Consider the following 24,117-nt stretch of genomic DNA (forward strand, 5'->3'; position numbering starts at 1 on the left):
TTTTAATTGAAGCTTATAAAAAGGTTTTTAAAAGGTGTGCATAAATGGGCCAGTGTTCTGGGCAATGGGCAATGTGAGCTGTTATGTCAGGATGAACCATCAGTGGAATCAAAGAGCTTTTAAGTGAGGTATCTCATTCTGTCAAATGCTGTCTGTCATGAATTTGGCCAACCATCAACCATGAATTTGGCCTAAAAAAGGAAATGGTTTTAAAGTGCCATAGCTCTTTTTGTCAAGTAGGAAAATATCAAATCAGTGTGACCTACAGTATTTGTGTTTTAAATCTGTCAGAAGATACAACCAACAGTGTAAATATCCTTAAAATGAAGGCAGATAACTTTAGGTTTTCTTAGCTTTATATGACCGGCACCTGCCAGAATGGGCGACCTCAACTCAAGCTCTCTATTTCATGGTCGGTCACGGTTGTCAGGAAGACTAAACGTGAAATCTAAGTATGTAGATTCTTGAACACAGACATATGGTCATATTTGCTGCATAAATTACTTTCCAAATGTGTGGTTAAGATGTGGGCTGCAGCATGAACATGGTTAATGGCTGAAGAGCTGATACGTCTGTGTGTCATTTCACCAGTGAAGGACAATAACTAGATTTACTTGAGCACTGTACTTATGTACAGTTTGAGCTGCTTGTATTTAACTTGAGTATTTCCATTTAACACTATTTTTCTCTTCTACTAAACTACATTTTCAAAAGGAAAATATTGTACTTTTCCCCTACATTTATTCGACGGCTGTAGTTACTGGTAACTTTTCATATTACAATTTTCCATTAAAAAAAAAAAACTACGTTAAGTAAAACAGTATAAGCTAATAAAATAAAAATTGTGGCTTGTGACCTCTTACATAAAGTAGCATCTACATGGGGCCCCTTGTCATGTAATAATGTAATTTATAACAAAAGTCTGTCATTCTTCTGCCGAACGAGTCGTCTAACTTTTAAGTTCAGTAGTGTCTTGGGAAGTCCACTCGTATGCTATAATGTAGCACTTTACAGTATACAACTTGTTTACTTTTATATTAAATAATGGTGTCCATAATATGCATATATAATATTGATACCAGTCTCACATCCTTCCTTAAATAAAAGGCCACAGCCAGCAGTCTGTTAGCTTAGCTTAGCACAAAGTCTGCAAACGGAAACCGCTAGCATGCCGCTTGTGTCTTTGTGCTAAGCTAAGCTAACTTGCTGAAACTTGATATCTAATGAAAGTATCAATCTTGTGACCTAATGCTAACTCTCCACTAGAGAGCAAATCATTTGAAAATGTTCACTACCTTTACTCGTGTATGAGTTTTTAGGAAGGACTTTCTTTCTGCATTTAAGATCCTCCGTTTGCCATGAGACAATTTGCAACATAACATAACAAGCTTGAGTGGGTCAAACTTACATTTGGAAGCAGGTTTGTACGCATTTTACTTTATCATTTATTGAATGGTGGAGAAATGTTTCTGGCAATGGGCTCAGTTCCACTTCATGACATCACTGGAGTGACAGGGCAGCCGTGTTGGGGGGAGGAGGGGGAGGAGGAGGAGGATCTCTCCCCTTAAGTTTACTTTGCCCTTTACGGGAGATGAGATTCAGCCTCCGTAAACCCGCCGAGAGACGACCAGGGACGGGGGAGGAAACTTTGTGAGCAAGCTGTGAAATCTGCTGCATTCAGGATTATCTGCGGGCCATGGACGGTTTCTTCTAGTTGGGAGTTTTTTGCGGATTCCCGGGTTGTGCGCCTGCAGCAGAGCGGACCGCGCAGTGCGACTCCAGCCGGCTCTGAAGGAAACCATATCTGGTCAAAGTATTCGTTGCTGTCACCCAGCGGGACTGTCCGGCTATAAATAGCGCTGGAGGAGGTACGGAATAAATGCAAAAAATATACTGCACGCTGTAAAACAGTCAAATTAGTGAAGTTCACAATATCACGGTTAGAATAACGTACAGGACAACACTTAAAAACATGACTTTGAGAGTGAAATCAGTTTCCATGAGGTCATTGAGAATTAAGGGTCTTCTCCTGTAACACGGAGGAATAGTCTTTCTTTATTTCACTGTTAGTATTTTCCTTCCTGTTGGAGAATGTCTTATTGGCTGTAGTCGGCTTCCCTCTTGAAGTAATGGCACTCAGCAAGTCCTAACACCAAAGGCCTGCACAGATGAGGATTCTAATGCAGTCTTTATCATATACAGTAGCTACTTGAGGGTCCTTGATGCAAGACAATTTGTGAAATGTTCTGTTGTGACTAATTTGATGCCAGTGATACAATTGGCAAATGTGTAATAATTATTCTCCATGTACTTCATAAGGCTTGTGTTCCCTCTTAACCTCTTTGTAAAACGTTAGTGAGATTTAAAATCACTACAACAAAAAATAAAATCTGTATCAATGTAAAACCACCCTGCATAATGAGTATTACAGTTTTAACAACTGCTATGAGATGCAACAGTTGTCTGCTGACATGTTGGATGTCAGTTCCTCTGTGACCTACATACATCGATGTAGAGTAAATGGAGCCTTGTGACCTTTTGTTACTTGGTAAATGACGGTTTTCCTCTTAGTTTTGTTTAGCATAGCTGTGCATAGTCTTGTTGTTCACTGTGGTGAAACTGCATCTTTAGTCACCTCTCTGCAGGTTTCTCACTTTTTGTCATGAACCCATTGTTGCACAGTGTTTTACCATCTGAAACATGCAAACATGCACTCACGAGTCTGTTCTTCTCTTGGATTAGTATCATCGCTGCAGCTATCTTGAAACAACACTCTAATTAGAGAAGTGACACACATGACTTTTTGACCTCTGCAGAATGCACAAATGGCCAGACCTCAGGCCCCTCATTATATACATGATATACGACTCAATACTGGTCTCCAAAGTGGAGACTGGTTTAATTTCCTCTAAAAGTTGGTTGAATGAGAGAATATAAAAAAATGACAGTCTTTCACTCTCTCCACTGTTATCTCAACTTCATATATAACTGTAGAATCAACGCAAACAACTTTACATGAAAAATCAACTTTCTGTTGTCTAATCTATTTTGGTAAGCATCTATGCATTGCATCAATGCTCACCACAATGTAAGTGGACACCCTTGTTACGCACGCACGCACGCACGCACTCTCTCCGAGGAAAGCTGACCAGTTGCCTCTCAGCTGTTTTCTGCTGGACCATTTCAGAGACCATACTAACAACTGCAATCCTGCAAAAAAGTTTAGACGGACACCATACAAATGTCACCACAACGCTTTCATTATTATACCACAGAAGATAAATGGCATAAAGCATGATGAAGTCTGTAAATATACAACTTATCCCTGTGGGAATATTGTTATTTTTTGTTAGCACTCGACGCCTTCAAACCTGCAGTTAGCATCTGGTTAGACTTTTGAAATGTTTTGGAGTTAAATTTGTGAATTACAACCTCTATCTAATTTACATGATTAATTAATCTGCAAATTATTTGGTCTATAAAATGTTGGAAAATGGTGACAAAAGACCATCCCAGTTTCTAACAGTCCATGGTGATGTCTTTAAATGTCTTGTTTAATCATTCAAAACCCAAAGATATTTAGTTTAATATGATTTTAAAGAGAAATGCAGGAAATCTCCATATTTTAGAGGCTGAAAACACAATTTACTTCCACGATGAATCAAATATTAAAAATAGTTGATTATTTTTCTGTCGCTCGACTTATCAATTAGTCAACTAATTGTTATTTTCTTTCATTTCTTTTTTGAAACCTAGAGGGATCTGGAGTTTGTAGCATTGAGTATGTTTATATCAGTGTCTATAAAAGACTTCCTTATTAAAATATGTACAAATGTGTGAAGGGTACTGCCTCCTAGTTCAAGCTCCGATGTTATCCTCACTTTGACACAAGCTTACAGATGACAGCAATAGATCTTAAACTTCTCAAACTAAAGAAGTTGTAAGTGAAGTATTCACACGCCACTTACTGTGCATGTGATTTTTTTTATGACGGTGTAAGCTGTTCGACGACATTAAGCAGGAAGTCGTCTGCTGAAGCATCTAAAAGTCCACTGCTGTGCTCTCACTGTGTTTTATGTGCTGATTTATTGGCTGTAAGAGTTGTTGGCCTCTCAGAGTGTGTGTGAGTTTTACAGAGATTTATGTGTATTTTACAGCTGAAAAACTTGGAGCAGAGTTTATGTTTAAAATCAAGCTGAAAGATTTACAAAGAAATTGCAGTTAAAGCACAGCATCATAGCACTTTGTTACATGATTAGCTGAATTGTGTAAAACAGATATTTCAGTTGTGAGCTCTTTAATTATTACAGTGACGAAGGCTGTGCTTATGAGACCAGTCGCCATTTAACATCAATTTAAAGGTTTCACCCACATCTGATTTGATTAATGATCCTGTATCAGTGCTGCTATTCTAGGAGGTTTGAGGACTGGACAGGTTTAGAGGTCAAGGGTTTATGACTTTACAGGGTACATTCTGGCTCAGGTCAATTTTAATTGTCTTTCCTCTCTGCCCAGTTAATGTCCTCCAATGAAGCAGCTTGTAGAAACGTTATAAATACAGGCACGGGTCTGTTTGATATCATCAGAGCAGGTCGCCCTCTTCCAGCAGACTTGCAGCGTTATTTGGAGTTCAGCCCAGTTCTTCATCTTTGGTTTTGGAAACTTGTCTTGTCGTGGAGCTTAGAGAAAGCAGAACAAAGAAACTGCACGCTTGACTCCACCTGTTAGGAGGTTAGCCAAAACACACTTGCTGTCATACTTAAGATCAAAAAGAAAAGTTTGCACTCCTTGAATGCAATCCTTTCTGCACTTAGCTCGGGTTTTTAAGCTACATCTCAACGCTTTCTTCCTAATTTGAGAACATTTTCATGCTTTGATGCAGGCTCAGTATAGTTATTATTAGTGTTGTCATGTGAACATCCATCCGCAGCAGCTCGCAACACATTTAAAACCCTGACCCATAGTTTTAAGGGACCAGGGCTTAGAGACGGCACATGTGCCGAGTGCTTGGTGCTGTGACCCACAAATGTTCCGCTGCAGCTCATCCATCATCAGTCATCTGTCATCTGGTCCCACAGCCAAGACTGAAAGGAAGAGAGGGAGAGAGAAGAAAACAGATCTCCAATCTGTCCACACTGTCGGCCGACATGGAAAGAAAGAGAAAAACACTTTTACGGACAAGATATTTGGTTTATCCGGGGTTGACTTGTGACAGTGATTCATGGCAGAGGGGTCAGCAACAGGATATAATTATGTGAGGAAATAGTGTCCGTTTGGAGTTTAGACAAGTGAACAGGTGTAAACGAAAGGGACTTGTTCATATACTTAAGCTGCTGCAGCAAGTCACACTTTAGCAGTCTGTATTTGAACTAGGTTTAATGAATGTTTTTCTTCTTCAGTTAGTCACCTATCCATATGTCGTTGATAACAGCTGATTCATATATGACAGCCTGGTTATCTTAAGTGGCTAACCTTCAGATGATTTAAGTCTATTTTTCTTGTTAAACATTTTTATAACACCTTCTACATTACCCATTAGATTCGCCAACTCCCAACCAATCACACAGTCGGAACAGTCTCTCTCTCCTACGATCACTTTTCAAAATGACTACTAGGCTAATATTACAACGAGAACACGGTCGGTAAACTAGAAGGGAAATCGGAGAGCGCAGACCTCCGCCAAGGCCAAATGCCCTATCTCACAATGTTAACGATAGTGGAAAGGAATCCATTTTTCTGGCCCGTGATTTGGTTCTTCTTGACCCATGCTACACCCTTCCCGCCAGGTTTCATGAAAATTGGGCTAGTAATGTTTCTGCCATCCTGCTGACAAACAGACAAACAAACCAGCTACCCTGAAGAAATCCAGCAAACAAATCCGCTGACGTCAAAATTACATAAATTGTCTAATCAGTAAACCTGGTACTTGAACTCTTTCCTAGGTAGCCAAAGGCTTCATTTAAATAATAGAAGAATGTGTAGAAAAGAAGAAAATCTTGAGTGCATCTGCAGTAAAAACAGCAGCAGTTGGCCTGTAAGACATGTCAGACATGGTGTCTCAATGAGGAGCTTCTGTAAACTGCTAAACAGTTTTTACGACACGGCATTAAAAATGAAAAGCAGTTTAAAAAAGGACTTTTCTTTCCCAGGCTTCTGTAGCTTCCTGTGTCAGTTACTTTAGGAATAAATGAAGACATTAAAAATGAAAAAGGACTGCAAGCAGTGGAATATGATGCTTGATATATTTCCCCATAGATGACTTAGTGTATCTATTGCTTTCTAATTTTGAGAGCAATTAATGTCTCTTCACTCTGTGCTTCCTCCGCTTCCAGGTCTCTCTCTTTCCCAGGAGTGCTACGTGCACTTGGCTGCCTTTGCTGTAATTTTACCCCTGAGCTGGGGGTCATTGAGGTAAGTACAATTAAGTTTTTTTTTTTTGTGACACTTGCCAAAGTGATTTTTTCCTTTGGCAAGTGACCATCACAGTCAGCTTTGCTTTGCTCTAACACTATGCTAATTTACCATTACTGTTATAAGTGCTGTTTCTATCCACAGATATACAGTATATATATATATATATATATATATATATATATATATAGAATTTTATTAAAAAAAATTCTCAAAGTCCCAGGGTCCTTGCAGGCTCCTGATCTCCTACATTTTGTATTTCTCGTTTGGAGGGGTGATTGAGGTGAGGGAATACCTCCCACATCCCCTTGTGTATTTGTGCAGTATATATTTACCCTGGCAGCACTGAACCTCACATCGCAGACATATCTCAGAAATCTAAACATTGCAAAGAAAATACAAGACGACAGATGACGATGTTTGAAGTAAAAGTTTGCTTTAATTGTATCACTTCAAGCAATTTTAAATACATTTAAGTGTAAGATTCATGTCATTGCCAGAAATCAGAAGAAAGTCTTAACCCTAACACAAAAATCCAAATGTTTATTTTATGTGATGAAATAATTCCGTACTAGTCGATATTGTGGATATTTAATGTCATTAATCTTCTTAGAAATCTAACCAACATTTAATGTATACGCTTTTTTGTAAAGAGTTTGTATGCATGTCATGTTGAAGTGACGGTGGATATGATCCCAGGTGTGCTGTCCATCATGTCGGTGTTGAAGAAGGAGATGGATAAGTACAGGGACATAGACGAGGACGAGCTGCTGAAGAAACTGTCAGAGGAAGAGCTGCAGCGGTTAGAGGATGAATTAGAGGAGCTGGATCCTGATGTAAGTTTATAATATAAAGACCATAAGAAGGAGTTTGTTGGTGTCAGAGGACAGTTATGGGATCACACAGGCTTAACAGAGAGCCCTGATGTAATATACGGCACTACGCTGTATATTGCTATAACTACATGTCCTTGTGTTTTCATTGGAAATACTGTTGGCTAATTTCTGTTTTAGCCAGTCAAACAAGTGCAAAACAGTGTAATGCTCTTGAACTTACTATGAGTAATGTAATGTAAATAATGTAACACAGTATTAGTACAGTGGTGGCTGATGCACTGTGCTTTGAAGACAAAACCAGCCAATCCAAAGTGTTTTAACAGGCAGTCAGTGTTACTGCACAATGTGACCATGAGGCAGAATGAGGTTTATATTCTATAAATGACTGTAATCACATAGCTGTGATGACCAACAGTCTTTGGTTAAAACAATATAGTTAATCTATGCTAAAAATAGGTAAAACATTGAGAGACATGTTACATCCAAGTAACTGGATCAATGGGTCAGTTTTAAACTAATTATTATGCATTTCACACTAGTTTGGTCAGAAGATATAAACTCTATTCTGCCTGATGGTCACATTGTGCAATAACACCGCCCACTGACTGCCTGTTAATAGATCATTTGGATTGGCTGGTTTTGTCTAAACTACATTCAATGCAAAGAAAAATAGCCAAACATTGGTGGTTCCAGCTTCTCAGATATGAGGCTGTTTTACATCATTGTAAATTGAAGGCATTTAGTTTTGGACAGTTGGTCAGATAAAACAAAAAGATGAATATGAACATGTCATCTTTTGATGTGCAGACTGGTAATTAGCTTTTTTTGGTGCTATTGTTGGACATTTTTTATCGAGAAAATGATCTATTCATCCATAATGAAAATAACCATTCGTCAAAGGAATGAGTGAGAAAGTATAGGAAACAGTGTTGGTTATTAAGGCTGAAGCGAAACAGAGATACATTCTAGAAAATACCTTTTATACTACTGATTTTGTAATGATGCTAGCTTTGCTGTAGTTATATAGTCAGAGTTTCATTCATATACATATCTGCATCATTTACATTATTTCTCTATTAGCATTAAATGCAGTCTGTGGAAGCAGGGTGGTGTATCATGTTTTATGCTACAGTACGTGCAACATCAGTTATACTTGAGTATAACTGATGTTGCACCACCACCACCACCCGCTTCGTACGCTCAGTGATGTATCATGGGTCGAGATGGTGACAGCAGCTGTAATAGCTTTGTGATGAATGTCTAACTGCTCATAAAGAGGCTGGATTTCCCCTCAATGCCAAGGGGATGACTGTGTGTGTGTGTGTGTGTGTGTGTGTGTGTGTGTGTGTGTGTGTGTGAGTGTGAGTGTGAGCGAGACTGATGCCAGGCGTGAGTGACCGGAGGGACTTCATGACGTAACTAGTGAGAGGCAGTGTGTGCGTGCTTACCTTGTTTGTGCCTGTTTATGAGGGTAACCCGTTTCACAACAGTGAAGTGCCCATTTGCTTTGAAACTTTCTGTAACCTTCCCAGCAAGACTTCCCACATCAGTTCTAGTAAGCCATTGAAAATGTTGGACAAAAAAACAACATGTCTGCCAGCTGTACTGTGATTGTAGAAAAATACATTTATTGTCAATCATCTAGAGAACATTTTGTGTTTTTGTACATACAGTCATACAATGACGCATTACAAGAGCTCTTGATTCATACTGTTATTTACTGGTTCGGTCTCAACTCAAGGCAGATATTTTATGCAAAAAGAGCTCTAGTAGACACACTGTAGGCTACAATACCTGCGCAGCACCAAACGGCTAACTGACAAAGTTAGCAACTAGCTGGTGACCATATTGGAGCATTTAGCAACTAAAGAGCCAAACAGGTTAGTGAAGAGTTGGTGGACACCAACAACAGAGCTCAAAGAAGAGTGAATCTTGGACCTACATTCATTAGGTGGCCAGAAAACACTACTCCAAATAAATGCTAATGTTGCTTTGTAGCTGCTGGATGTGTAAATATCAGCTGTTTGCCATGTGAACTTGTCAAGGTGATAATATGCCAATGCTATGTTAACAGCTTGGTTCTGCTGCTACCGAGTAGCCAAGAAATTTGTTGTTGAAAGTTTAAAAGGGAAAGTGCGTCACTTTTTACCATCTCACATATCGTACAAGTTAGCCCCTATGTCTTGTGTGCGCATGTTATCTTCATGTGCTCATAGATGACTGCTGTGGCTGCTGAGAGGAGGAGGGAGAGATAGACACCAAATGAGGCAGGGGGAAAAGACACAGGAAAGTACAATAAGAAGTGACAGGAGAGAAAGACAGAGTCTTATGCTGGTAAAAATAGCAGACTGGGAGTGTGTCTTTTATCTACATCTGATATAACATGTGACATTAAAAGCTTTGCAGTGACGGTGGGATATACATCCAGCTTTACTATAAATAATACTGTCAGGTGAACATTTCCGGACCACTACTGGATAGACAGTATGTGAGAAACTGAGAAAAAAATTAGATATTTATTTAACTTTTTAATAATCAACTGGTCTGAAAATGTTTTATATAATTGCTAGCTGGTGGAGGAAAAAGGCTGAGAGGGTGAGAGAGACAGTCATGAGTGCTGAGAGGACAGATAAGATATGAAGCTATAAGTAGCACTTGTAAGAGCTTGGTTTTGAATGTTGCTACAGGTTGAAAATAACGTGGTGAGCAGCAATGCTCTGGGAAATGTCTTGGTACTATGTTGGGCTGCAGTAGAGATAGGGACTGATGTGAGCGTTACATTAACCAGAGCAAAGATACTGTTCCACCATCTCTAGATCCATCTCACTTTGCTTTAATACTGTGATACCTTTATCTTATTGTTGTTGTCTCCCTCCTAAAAAATACTCAAAATTGAAGATTTACTCTGACATCTATTCAACACAAACCATGTAAGAAGGATTTGTTCCTCGTCCCCGACTGGATTGCTGCTCAAGAAGAGTGCAGTCAATGGTGCCACCGGTGCCTGGAAGATATGTAATGGAGATTAGTGTTTTATTCAGAAGTATTACTGTAGCTAGGAAGAAATCTTGGAGTCATTTGTTCTTCATTGTTCTGCACTGATGTTGCAAGATATTACTGGACTTAACTACTGTGATAGCAAGAAAGAAGTTAGACAAATTCAGATTTTCTAATATCCAGTGCCAGTCCTTTAGCTGATGTAAATTCTCATGCTTGTCTAGAATGCGTTGTTGCCAGCTGGGATGCGTCAGAAGGACCAGACCAAGAAATCTCCGACAGGAAACTTTCAGAGAGACAACCTGCTGGCCCATCTGGAGAAACAGGCCAAAGAGCATCCTGACAAAGAAGACCTGGTGCCCTTCACAGGGGAGAAGAGAGGTACATACTAGTTTCCTCATAGTAAACCTAAGCCCCCTTTTTACCGCAGGAATGTTACCCTAGAACTAGAAACTATTTTGAGAGGTGGCGGAGCCCCTATCTGTAATAGTCACTAGTAAAATAGACGTCTCTTTTTCATACGTCAGCGGACACATTTTCATTATCTTCTGGGGTCTTTAGACCGCAGTGGAAAAGCAGACAAAATGGGCTAAAGGAACCTTTTAGTTCCTTTTTTAAAAGGTAGTTCTGAGGACTACAATTCCTGGGAACTGTGGGTTGAAACCCAGCTCCAGTTTTTATCAAGTGAAAAGATGACAAGAACACTGGATGTCAACACTGTTCGGTTTCCCTAAATATTAGAGATAACTGAGTTATCGAAGGATGTGAGCTGAGGGGAGGGTGGATATTATCCTCAACTTTGCAGAAGATTCAGATTAACTCTCAAATTAATCATGACTTAAACTAAGCCGCAAACCTTAAAAGGTTTCTCGCAAATCCCTAAATCCAAAGGTCTGGCATGGACATATCAGGTATCCATGGGTAGAAGTACACTTCTTTTGATTCCCTTAAGGCACTAAAACCGACATCAAAGAACTAGCGACGACGGAGCAGACGGTCACGTCACCTCATGCCTCGTGTCTTGGCTAAAAAGTCGCACTTGAACACACCGCACACTTTCACCCTGTTCTTCTCTGCTGGTGTTGTTGCTTTAGTGCACTTCAGTACTTGACCGATTTAAAATACAGTGCATTTCAATTTCCTTTTTACAGACCAGCTGTAGAACCGCAGGTGGGGGAAATGAAAGAGTAACTCCCCTCCCTCAACAACTACAGTTAGGGTCTTCTTGTGGAACACCCTGTCAGCTGCAAACCAGAGCATGTGAGCAGAGTGGAGCGACTGTTCCAAGCTGTCTGTCATCACTTTTTACCACTCCCCTTCTGTTCACACTGAGACAAAGCCCACTACAGGTTGCTCCATAGCTGGGCTAGAAAGAGGTTGATTTTTACCTGTCACAACCTTTAACAGTGTGGAAGGGTGCAGTGGTATGATTGGGGCAGAGGGAAGACACAGGTGACTTTAAAAAAAGCTGCTAAGCGTTCTGGGGAACATTTCACCACTGTGTTCATGTGGGGGTCAAAAAATGTCTGGCTGAAACTCGAGGAGCTGACCACACAGACACAGACATAGCAGACTTGTCAGTAAAGACACAAATCTTTTCAGGCAGTTAGACCGAGACAGCCAGTAGTGACGTGATGAAGGGTTATTCATTTCAGTAAGAGAGCTGGTCAGAGATCCCTGTGTGATCCTTCACCTTAGCGTGACGTTTAACCCATTTGAACCCAAAGACTATATTTAGTATTTAACATTTGTTCTGATTAGTTTAATGTCTAAATCTGGTACAGACATACTTTGGGCACGTATCTAATAGTACAACTTTGACATTTTTAGAGCACATGAAAAATCCCACTTTTATAGTCATAGTCAGGATTTTTTTTAAATGAGGAAAAATGCTAACATTGTGTTTATTAAATGTCTTTCATCTTTGATTTTCAACTTGTAATGAGTTCTTAGATTTTCTTATTATACTATATTTACTATATTATTTAGTTATATTTAGTCTTTGGGCACATGGGACTACTGTTTTGTTTCTTAAAATGTAATGAAATATATTAAAAAAACATTAGTCACGTGTGCCCAAAACACACTTGTTCCCTTGTTGTAGGGAAAGCCTTTGTGCCTAAAAAGCATGTGGACCCCATCATGGAGAATGTGACCCTGGAGCCGGAGCTAGAAGAAGCCCTGGCTAGTGCATCTGATGCTGAGCTCTGTGATATCGCAGGTAACATAACCACACCCACTCACATCTCCTCACAGTCACATGTACTATATGCTTAGGCGTATATTCTTTCTCTTATTTTTCACCAAATATACACGTTTTCTGTGCTTCATCATAAATGTGCTCTATTTCCTACTTTACCAAGACACAAGAGTCCTCGTGGGGAAGGCAGTTTGTAACATACTTCCAAGTATAGAGAGTGAAGAGAAAAAATAGGAGAATTAAATCCGATTTTCATCCAGAATTTTGTATTGTTTCATCTGTTTTTCATGTGTTAATATTATTTAAAAAACAAACAAACTTACCCACACACATACAACATGAATGAATGCTATTCATAGTCTGGATCTGATCTGTTGAATGTGATTACTCTTCATCTTGATCTTCTCTCACTAATCAGTGGCCTCATTTTCCCCTCATTCATTTACTTTTCTTTAAACCAAATCTTCTCCATTTTCACCAGCGCTCTCTTCCATCTTCCCTCCACCCTTCCCCTTCATCCCTCCACCTCCTCCATCCCTGCTGGATATCTCTGTTTCACCATCCGGGGTATCTAGACTGCACACGATGCATGAAACGATTCTGCTCCTCTTGTCATGTCCGTGCTGCATGTACAAAATAATGACCTTAAACACAGTTAAAGAGTAATCAAGAGGGATCACTTCATGTTTCACACACTGCGTTTAAGCACACAGAGGTCTCGTTAACTATTGAAATTTGCTGAACTCTGTCTCTAAAATAGTATCTTTTAACAACAAGTATTGACAAGTATTTTATTCCAGTAAATTACAGTTTGCTTTATATATTTAATTATCAGTAGAAGGCCATCATCTTTAGCTCACTTGTGATAAGTTGAAAGATCATAACTGTAAACACTACATTAAATCTCTCTGTGAGAGGGATATATTGCAATATGCAACACATTTAGTTTCAGTCACTACCAGAGTCTACTACCTGCATTAGCATGACACAAATTTATCATCAAACGATACTGCCGCCGGAATATTTTAGGAGCACAACAGGTCTCTGGAGTTTGGAGTCTGAATGCACTTTTACAGCTTGGTAGCGTGTGTTCCCTAACTGTTTTTCAAAGGTGTTCTGTTCTCGTGCTCTCAGCCTCAGTGATAAAATAGACTGTCTCTCTCTCTCTCTCTCTCTCTCTCTCTCTCTCTCTCTCTCTCTCTCTCTCTCTCTATCTCTATCTCTCTCTCTCTCTCTCTCTCTCTCTCTCTCTCTCTCTCTCTCTCTCTCTTCTCTCTCTCTCTCTCCATTCTTTCCAACCTCACCAGCCTCACTCAGTCTTCTTACTGTGTTCCAGCCATACTGGGTATGCACACCCTGATGAGTAACCAGCAGTACTATGAAGCCCTGGCCAGCAGCAACATAGTCAACAAGCAAGGCCTCAACAGTACGTTAAGACACACACGCTCCCACACATGCACTAAAACTTATGTAACTGAGTGTTTTGATTGTTGAAATCTTCCAGGTGCACGAGCTGTCCTCACTTGGTTCAACCACAGATGCATTTGCTGCAGGAAATGAGTAAAAGTATCCTAAAATAAAGCAGATCACTCGACTAGTTTGAAGAGAAAAATTACTTCATTCAATAAAAATGTACTTAAAGTAAAAATGATCTCATGTTGGGAGAATGTTGGTTTATTTTACCAAAGATGACCGGCTCAGTATTTTTGTTTTGCACTGCATGCATGCACAGATATAGTTACACGGCTTAAAATTAAGTAATTCAATAGATAAAACTAAGTGTCTACAGACTCTACATTCCTAAAACATAGCTCCTCCAAGAATAACTGATGATTCATCTGTTTACCCTTCACCTTGCACTACTAGTGTAAACTATGGTATTCTGATATTACTTCACACACAGAGAGACACACACATCACATGTTAATGAGTCCGTGTTTATCTTGCATGGCGGCTCATCCTATAGATTCTCCTCCAGCTCTAAACAGAGGCAGAGGCCGAGCATCTCACTTCCAAATATGACCGGCTCTCATAAAAAGAGGCAGCTATAAACTTCTGAGTCAGTTGCTCTGTTTGTTAGTACCAATACATAGCACATAAAAAAGTGTTTGAATTTATTTTTCTTCTTACTGTTAAAGCATTATTTCACATAAATACTATTGAGGTCTGATATCTTCATGGACAGGATAGAATGATAAAAACTGGCATGTTAGCTGATGATAAGTTAACATCAGCTGTCCAGATAAAAGGGCTACAAACATGTTCCCATAGTAAGACTTGTTTAATCAACAGCCTCCTACTATGTGAATGTGTTCTAGGTGTGATCCAGTGCACCCAGTATAAACCAGTCCCCGATGAAGAGCCCAACTCCACTGATGTTGAAGACACCCTGTTGAGAATGAAGAGGAACGACCCTGACCTGGTGGAGGTCAACCTCAACAACATCAAGGTGTGTATGTGTGTGAGAATGTGAGATTAATCTGTATCTTCAAACTCAAAAACAACAAAGTCCAATTTTGATTTCATTAAGTTGTAAGTCACATATGAGACATCTGTTCCTCTTTTGTTTATAGTTGTCTGTCCCTGATGGTATTTTCTAGTACTTACTGCTGAAGTAAACGTACCTTAGTCACACAAAACTTATCATGTTTGATTATGTTCCAAAAAAAGCCCAAAGAGACCTTTATGCACATAATTTAGTTTTTACATTCACATTTTGCAGATTGAATACAAAAACCTACTTTGTAAGAAATAAATATGTTTAAATAAAATAATAAATGAAGAAAGAAAGAAAAATGTAGTTTTTTTAATGTGAATTACCTTTTTTTATTCCACAAAATCCATTTTATGAGAATAAATAAGTAATGAGCTGTAATGTTTGTGTTTTTACCCAGAACATCCCCATCAAGACTCTGAAGGCATACGCTGAGGCTCTGATGAAGAACACTGTGGTGGAGAGGTTTAGTATCGTAGGAACCAGGAGTAACGACCCTGTAGCATTTGTAAGTACAACTGTAACATTTAACACAACATGCTGCACATAATCCATTTTACCTGCTTTATTGCTCCATGTCTCTGAAATCCAGGCCAACCAAGTTATAGTATCATTCTACTGTTAACACCTCTGTCTTTAAACTTTTATCCGTAACTCTTTATTTACATGTAAATCCTCTTTTATGGCTAAACAATGTCTCTTTTCCTGTCTGTTTTTTGCCTCTGTTATTGTGATAATGGCACTAATGAAAACCAAAACTATATTATATGTGCTTAATATCTTCCTAATAACTGCATGTCATCCGTCTACCACTTATTGTACTATCTAATAAGACATGTTATGTTGATATATACCTCATTTTGGCAACCATACATAAGAACAAAGAGCAAAAATGTTTGCAAAGCAATGTGTGAAGTAAGATACAGTATGTGCTGTGTGTGTCCTCAGGCCCTGGCAGAGATGTTGAAGGTGAACACGACGCTGAAAAGCCTGAACGTTGAGTCCAACTTCATTACAGGGACTGGAATCCTGTTCCTCATAGGTTCACTGCAGAATAACACCACACTACAAGAGCTCAAGATAGACAATCAGGTACCAACACACATAAATAGGCTCACTCACAACCCACTTGCATAGATAGATGTAGACTCATACACACTTACCATGCATAAAACTGTGAGTGTGTATGTGTGTGTCAGGTAGTGTACACAGATCCTCTTTGCCACTTCAGTCTTAAGCTCTCTGATTTCATTGTCATGTGTCATACTGCATAGTTGTGCATCTGTGACTCACGCTCACTCATTAGTTCATGATATTTGCTTCCTTTGCCGTTTGGCTCCATTGACTGACTGAATGAATTGATTGAAATGATATAAAACCGAAATTGGCATTGAGAGGATGGCAGTTATTTTGTATACTTCTCTTCATGTTTTTTTTCTTCAATCCAGCCTATTCACCTAACGTTTTCCATTTTGCAACCACAAATCCCTTTCTTTTACCCGCTTTTAATTCATCTTTATACATCTACTTCTTGTATCTCTTCCTCCACTTCTCCCCGCGCTTCCCAGAGCCAGCCATTAGGCAACAAGGTGGAGATGGAGATAGCCAGCATGCTGGAGAAAAACAACACGCTGTTGAAGTTTGGATATCATTTCACCCAGCAGGGCCCGCGCCTCCGAGGCTCCAATGCCATGATGAACAACAACGACCTGGGTGGGTTAGAGACACACACACACACACACACACACACACACACACACACACACACACACACACACACACACACACACGCTCATGTTATGCCTGCTCTGAGAAACTGAATAGGGAATGTGACAAAGGTTCATGAACTGGAATTAAACTGATAAAATGTTTTAGTACATATTGTATTATATGACTGATTCAACTCACAGTGCTTTAAAGGGATAGTTCGGATGTTTTTGAAGTTGGGATGTATGAGGTACTTATCCAGTCATTGAATGACCTACAGTACGTGGCAGAAGGGAGTACCAGCATGGAAGCTGGTACTGACGGGGGCATCAGCAAAGCGTATTTTAGCCACCTAAAATATATTTCGAATATTTTCACCTTTGCAACTTTACTCTCTTTAAAGCCACCAGACTCCATTGACAAAAATGGTAAATGGACTGCATTCATAAAGCACAAAGCATAAAACATGTCACATGCTCATCAGGAGTGATAAACATTAACACACTCACACACCTTTGGCCAGGCCATCGGGAGCAATGTGGGGTTCAGTATCTTTGCCCAAGGACACTTTGACATGTTGTCCGCAGGTGCTGGGGATCGATCCCCCAACCTTCCGTCACGCTACCTCCTGAGCCACAGCCGCCTAAAAAAATAGTAATTTTACCACGCAGAACACGGAAGGTGCTGGTCTGCCACTGTGGTATTGTGTGACTTTGGTGAATCCGAACTAACCCTTTAAAACACCAAAGTCACACGACTTAAAATTAAAAATGTTGTCAATGGAGACTGGTGGCTTTATAGAGAGCATAGAAGGATATAACAGCTTTAGTTCCCCTTCGGAAAGTGCTGTCAGACAGCAAGGTGAAGAATATAGCATACACTCAAATTGTTTTGGATAGGTGGCTAAAAGGCCCCTACTCTTATGTTTCTTCAAACTGTGGTTGTGCCGACTGCCATCTACTGTAGTAATACACTGACTATGAAGTACCTCATTCAACCCCTAAAATCCAAACTATCCCTTTAAGTTAGTTATGTAACTTGTACACCATCTTTCAGTAATATTGCATTTGGCAGTCTTGGTTGTTATGTGCGTTAGTGCTGACACTTTATCTTCACTATATCTCCTTGGGTTCTACTTTCATCAGAGTGATATCATCGGCCGGTAACTCAGTAGTACGGCCAGAATGCACCAGCCAATCAAAACAGTGGCTTCCTAAGTTATGACATCAGTACTAAGAAAAGAGTGCATGAGAGAGAAAACAAAATGAAAGTGGTGGAAGAAATGGTTCTTGCTATACATGTGCACAGATGATTACGGTAATTATTTTTACTTGTTGTCTTTCTACCAAAGTGTTGAGACAACTCCTCTCTGAAAGTCCTTATGAGTTTCCCAAAATGAGTACTTGTTAAGTTTGTGTGTGAGTGCTCTTTAAAATTAACCAGTGTGAAGTGATTACCTTCAGATTTATAATTAGATTTGGATATGGTTAATGGGCTCTCATTGTGTCACGAAGCACTTGAAGTTAAGTCTATGTGTCATAATCCTGTCATAACGTTCTCCTTCCCCTCGTCATCTTTAAGCTCGGGTGGTCAGGTCCGAGTCGGACGGCTCCTTCACCCTCACTCTGTCCGTCCCTGAGTTGGAGAGGGCCTTCGGGAAAAAGTTCAATTCCAAGACTAAGTAAAAAAAAAAAGAGAGAGAGAGACAAAGAAAGAAGCACACACACTGCACAGTTTGACCGCTCAGCCTTTCTTCTGCCAACATCACCTGGTTCTTTTCCAGACCACTTGAAGCCTCTGCCACCCCCTGTCAGACTCCTCCGAGTTTCTGTTGCGTCTCCACACCATCTGTCGTCACTTTCCTTCTTTTCGTCTTTTCTGGTTTGCAGAGACCACTGACAGTGTCTCCCAGATTTAGTTGTTGTTGCTCCACCATAGTCCGAATATTTTTTTTTTGTGTTGCCACAATTTCTTTACATTTCCCAAAGAAGTGTACGCACCTCTGCCCAACAAGGCAGCAACAATGATGGAGTCTGGAAGGTCCAGAAATAGGGAAATGGGACATGTAGAATATATATTTAAAAAATACTGTATAGTAAGTAAACTTGACTCTGAAATATTAAAGTTCTTGCAAGGCTAAAATAATTTGTACTTTTTAAATTAAGAAGAATAAACTGCAGATCAGATTAATAATAAACCAAAATAGGCAAAATGCAGAAAAGAGGGGATTGACCTCTGCTTCTGTCATACAATAGCATTCTGTCTTTGAAATCTGATTTCATGATCTTCTTATGAATCGGTGCTACAATCTATTCTTTGGCCACTTTATTTATGTTAATCTTTGGCCTTTTTACTCATTTGATCATTCCTTCTCCTGATGTGCTGTTTCTACTATGGCTGCATTGTCTGGAGGCATTTCGTCGACTTCTGTCCTCTCTCTTCTTCTCTTTCAAACTGCTCTTATCCAAAGCTGGATTGTAGAAAAGAGTGAAACTGCCCTGTGTCCCCAAACCCTCAGTGGCTCCGAATTCTTCAGTTTCACTGTGTGGCAATTAGTTTGAGATCATTTAATAAATTGCATTTGTTAAGACTACGCACTACTAAATGACTATGAGCTGAAATGGTAGGGGCCTTAAAGGGCAAGTGTGCTGATTTTGCATACAAAACTCTGTTAAAAGATCTTAGGGAGTACTATGGCATATGTGAAAAAAGTTGTATTAAGCCTTTTGTGACACAAAAGAGAGCTGCGCCAAATCTGAAGAATGCCAAGTGATGTCACTTGCAGCAGCTCGGTGTGAAAATTACAAGTTTGAAAATGAAATAAGTCTGGAGGTGTTAAGTTAGAAAGAAGTGAACCAGACATCTGCAGCCGCTCCTCATCTCTTACAGCTAACTGCTTGAGGCTACATTGGTTACTACTAGCATAACACCAAATCTCTGACTGACCTGTCGATGGTTGAGTTGCATTGTGGGTAATGTAGCCACCAGGTTTTGACGAGAAAGAAGAATGCTCAGAATAATAAAAGACGATTTCTCTGGTTGTGCTGTATCGATTTATCGATAACACTCACAAGTCAAAATCTAGTTTTAACTTAGTTTTGGCCCTTTTAGTCATTACATGGTGCATTTTGCTAAATACAATTGTGCTCAATCAAGTTACCACAAATGAACTAATGATGATCACTAACTAAGGGTCAGTGGGGGCCCTCACCTCATTGTTGTCGCGGGTGTGTAGTGGGATGGCCCAGCCCTGCTCTTATCAATGTCTGTCCGTTGTCAGATGTTTTTTCTTCCTGCTAGCTCTTGCTAAAGCCATTAGAGACATTGTGCTGTAACTTTAATCTTTCTCTCCCGTTCTGCCTCTTTGCTTTGCTCATCTAAAGTAAAAAAAAAGCTGGCCAACTTTGTTCTCTGTTGTGGATGATGATGAACCACCGTCTTGCATTCTGTTTTTCTTATCTTTCTCTTTCTCCTTATTTCCATTCGTTCCTCCTACCTCTCATCCTTTCACCTCATTTTTCTTCATCTGTCATTCTTTCTCCTCTTCCTCTACAGTAAGAAAGAGAAGGCTTGAGGGAGGACCTATCTTCCCTAAGTGTCGGACAAATGTGTAGAAACCAGGGCTACCCTCAACCCTCTGTTCCCCTTCGGCTACGACCATCTTTCCAAACCCCGTCCTGTAACCCTCTCCGACATCGCGCCGTACGATGGCAGAAGACAACGCCCACCATGTCACCATGTTGTCTCTGAACTCTTTCTACTTTCCAGACTCTTTTTTTAGTAGATATTAAAGGATCTAATGGGATTAATCAGCAGTGTCCTTCTGAGCTTTCAGTGCATGCACAAGGTGAGATTGTGTGTTTATCTTTGCGCTCTGAAGTTTTGCCTTGGGTTCCAGGCGTGGACATTTGCTGTAGCTCTTTTGTACGAATCATGAATCCTTTAATATCTCCTCAAGTGTCTTGATTCCTTAATAAAGGAGGCTGGAGGTCTGGTTTTAATGAGGGCCCATTGAAAGGCGACAGGACATCATTTCTATTGATGAGTTGAATGAATTCTAATTATTATTAATATGCTGTAAATGAGTTGTGCTGCCATTACTGTTCCCAAAAGCTTCTGATGTTGCCTCAGGGTAGACATACAAGGTATTTTCGGCAAATTATACATCAAAGCTAATGTCCCATATGAATTTGATAGACCTCAGATAATGTGATATTTGATTTTGACCCGGTTTAAAAATTCAAACATACATATTTCAGTGAGTCACAGTGCTCAGATGCTATACAGATTCTTCAGTAATGGACAGATACTGGCTACTGTGAGATTTGTCGCTTTATAGAGAATATATTTATTTGTGACAGGCCTGGGAAAGAGTCAGAAGCCATTAAAATACCTGAAAAATGAAAGTTTCTGTAAATGAAACTCTAACTACACTTTACATTGTTATATTATCCAGCATTTATATTAGTGGCCCCTGCAGGGTATTCCTGCTAGCTGGGAATAGCAACTGTTTTCTTTACTGACATTAGATATTCTATGTACCCACCGTAACATATCCTACAAACACTGTGTTGTTTTATAGAATTCATTGTCTACAATCCATTATGTAAGTCAGACTATAATAACCCAAAGACAGTATTTGAATGGACTTCTGTTACACTTTCAACCAGGTCTGGTTTGTTGATTGTGTTTATTTTTATTTGCTGGAGCTAAAACGTGTGGTTTAATACAAAATGATTGGTACTGTTTATTACAGGTTTCACATAAAAGCCTCAATCCAGGTTTCAGTAACGGGTGGTTAAAAATAAACAGGAAACCTCTAATGTCTTTACACCTGTCAGATTACACAAATCCCATCAATTTTATAAAAAGAAACTAATGTTAACAGACTATTTTTGCAGTTTCACAATGCTTGTTAGCTGTGTGACGGGATTTAAATCAACCACCGAACATCTGAAACATGGTATTACACTCTGATACCGGCTGGATCTCTAAGAGTTCACAATGGAAATGTTCTTCTCATCAAGGGCAAAACATGTCTGTGAATACATGTCCTTGTTACCAACTACATGCTGGTAATGATGAACTCTGCTGTGTATTTTGCAGCACTTTAACAAATGAACAGCACAATGAGAAAAAGGAGGGTTAGCTGCTATGTAACCAGGAACTAGAGCTAATATGTTGCTGTCTGAAAATAAAACGGCTCCAGTAAAAATCATCGGAAAAAAGTCTTGTTACGTTTTAATGACTCAAGATTAAATGGGTCTGTATGTTTCTGCTTAAAGAAAATGGGTAAACTACAAGTGGCAGACTTGAAGGTAAATCTGACCCAACTGTACCTGATACTGACAGCATGTTTGAGGGTTAGAGAACCCTTTTAATGTTATTTAATGTCACTGCTTTGTTACTTTCTTGTCAGTGTTGTGGGTGTTGTTCAACAAATGGTAATTATGGATGTAAACATTTGTTAAGCAGTAAGTGACATAATGCTAAAGGTAAAGGAGAACGTGGACTCCTGCCGCTCACAGTCTTTGTGTGTCCAGTTCTTTTCTTCTGTCTAGTTTTTTCTGATATTTTAGTGCTTGACTCTGTGTTTTGTTAGATAGTTCACCTTTTTTGGTTGAATTTTTGTTTAATAAATAAATAAAGCTTGAAAATAATGTCTTTGTTCTTGAACTTTCATTGCATCTGGTTGGACATGTACTCCGTTATATAGACAACAGTGACATTCTGTGGCAAGATGGAAGAAATACACCAAATCAGTTCAGACTGTTCATGTCTCCCTGTATTTCCCTCTACAGACCAATAATAGTGTTACACTTCTGTTAACGGAAGTACAGCTGCATGCTGTTCGTAATAAAGAACAATAGTTGTATCAGCAAACACCAGGCACCAACCCAAAAAAAGTTTATTTGATCTCTTTCATCAGTTTTGACTTTTGAAGCCAGGTGGAGCGGGGTTATCCTGCAGAATGACATATTTTATTACTATACTATGACTTGTTTATTACATTTTTGTAATTTGTTCATGATATATTATACTATCACTTTTTTAATGATTTTTAAAAAATAAAATACTATGACACTTTTATGAGATTAATTATGACATACTGTAATGTGGCAACTTTCATGACATTTTTAAAACATACTATATTATGATTTTTCAATGACATTTATATGACATACCACTGAATCTTGAGAATTTGGATAAAACGGGTTTTAAATTTGATTTATTTATTTATTGTTAATTAATCTAAACGTATGTGTTTATAGAACAAGGTCTCAGAAATCGAGCAATATTTCTGGGCAACCTCCTGATTTTGTCATTTTTAAAACCATAAAATAAAGTGAATATATTTGAACATTCATTGCTTTTAGTTTTAAAGAAATATTGGACTCTACTCTTTCATTTGGTATATATATTATACATTTTAAATAATTCTTTATCGAATTGAAATGACAATCTCTTGTCTGGGGACAACTGATTTTCTGGGTGTTGGGCTATCATATAATCATATAATTTATCAAATTAAAGACAAACATAAGAAGAAATGTTACATTTGTGCAAAAGATCCTCAGATGATCAACCCTGATTATTTTAAATGAGAAAATGTGATTGCTTTTCAACAGAATTAGCACTTTCCTTAGTGGGACATGTTTTATCCAAATTCTCAAGAATTAGTGATATAAGATTAGTACTGTTTATGACATATTCTGACTTTTTTATGGTTTCTGTTTATGACAGACTAAAATATGACTATGACATAAATATGACGTACTAAACTTGTACTTCATTAATAAAAAAACATTTATATGAAATACCATACTATGACTTTTTGATGACATACAAAACTTTGACGTTTTTATGGCTTACTATACAATAACCCTTTTTCATTATAATCTTTTTATATACTATACTATGACTTTTTATGACCTACTAGTAAGACGTTTTTATGACATTGGCGTACTGTACTAGGACTTTATTGTGACCTTTTTTAATAAGTTACAGTACTGTGACTTTATGAAATGCTTATGACATACTATAATACAACTTTTCTATGACATTTCTTTATAGCATAATAATAATAATAATAATAATAATAATAATAATAATAATAATAATAATAATAATAATAATAATAATAATAATAATAAGCTTTATTTGTATAGCACCTTTCATACAAGAATTGCAGCCCAAAGTGCTTCACAGCAAAAACATAACAATTAGTACAAGATTAGACAGAATAAGAGCATTTTCAGTACAATAATCACAGTGTTGATGTAAATGAGTCTGAAGTACCATTATACAAATAGCAGATAAAATAGTATAAAATAGCAAAAATAAAATAGTATAAAATAGCAAAAATAAAATAGTATGAAATAGCAGAAATAAAATAGCATTGGAGATCATGCCTAGTTTCCGTATCTGTGCAGTACTTAACGACCCTCCTGTCGGAAAACCACATTCATCAC

General features: G+C 38.7%; 1 protein-coding gene across 2 annotated transcripts; it reads left to right on the forward strand.

Moving 5' to 3' along the window:
• The first annotated feature begins 1,559 nt into the window (after positions 1-1,559).
• Positions 1,560-22,305, forward strand: tmod1 (tropomodulin 1). Of its 2 annotated transcripts, XM_029436909.1 has the most exons (12): positions 1,560-1,868; positions 6,333-6,411; positions 7,111-7,247; positions 10,469-10,625; positions 12,349-12,465; positions 13,781-13,870; positions 14,763-14,893; positions 15,339-15,446; positions 15,887-16,030; positions 16,507-16,651; positions 18,227-18,326; positions 20,201-22,305. In XM_029436909.1, the coding sequence occupies exons 3-12, from the start codon at positions 7,125-7,127 to the stop codon at positions 20,217-20,219; spliced, it is 1,134 nt and encodes a 377-aa protein (XP_029292769.1). In that variant the 5' UTR covers positions 1,560-1,868; positions 6,333-6,411; positions 7,111-7,124; the 3' UTR covers positions 20,220-22,305. The 2 variants fall into 2 exon arrangements, with proteins under 2 accessions (XP_029292769.1, XP_029292777.1); XM_029436917.1 differs by lacking the exon at positions 18,227-18,326.
• Positions 22,306-24,117: the final 1,812 nt, after the last annotated feature.

This window comes from Cottoperca gobio, chromosome 1 (genome assembly GCF_900634415.1).
Source record: "Cottoperca gobio chromosome 1, fCotGob3.1, whole genome shotgun sequence".
NCBI classification, from domain to species: domain Eukaryota; kingdom Metazoa; phylum Chordata; class Actinopteri; order Perciformes; family Bovichtidae; genus Cottoperca; species Cottoperca gobio.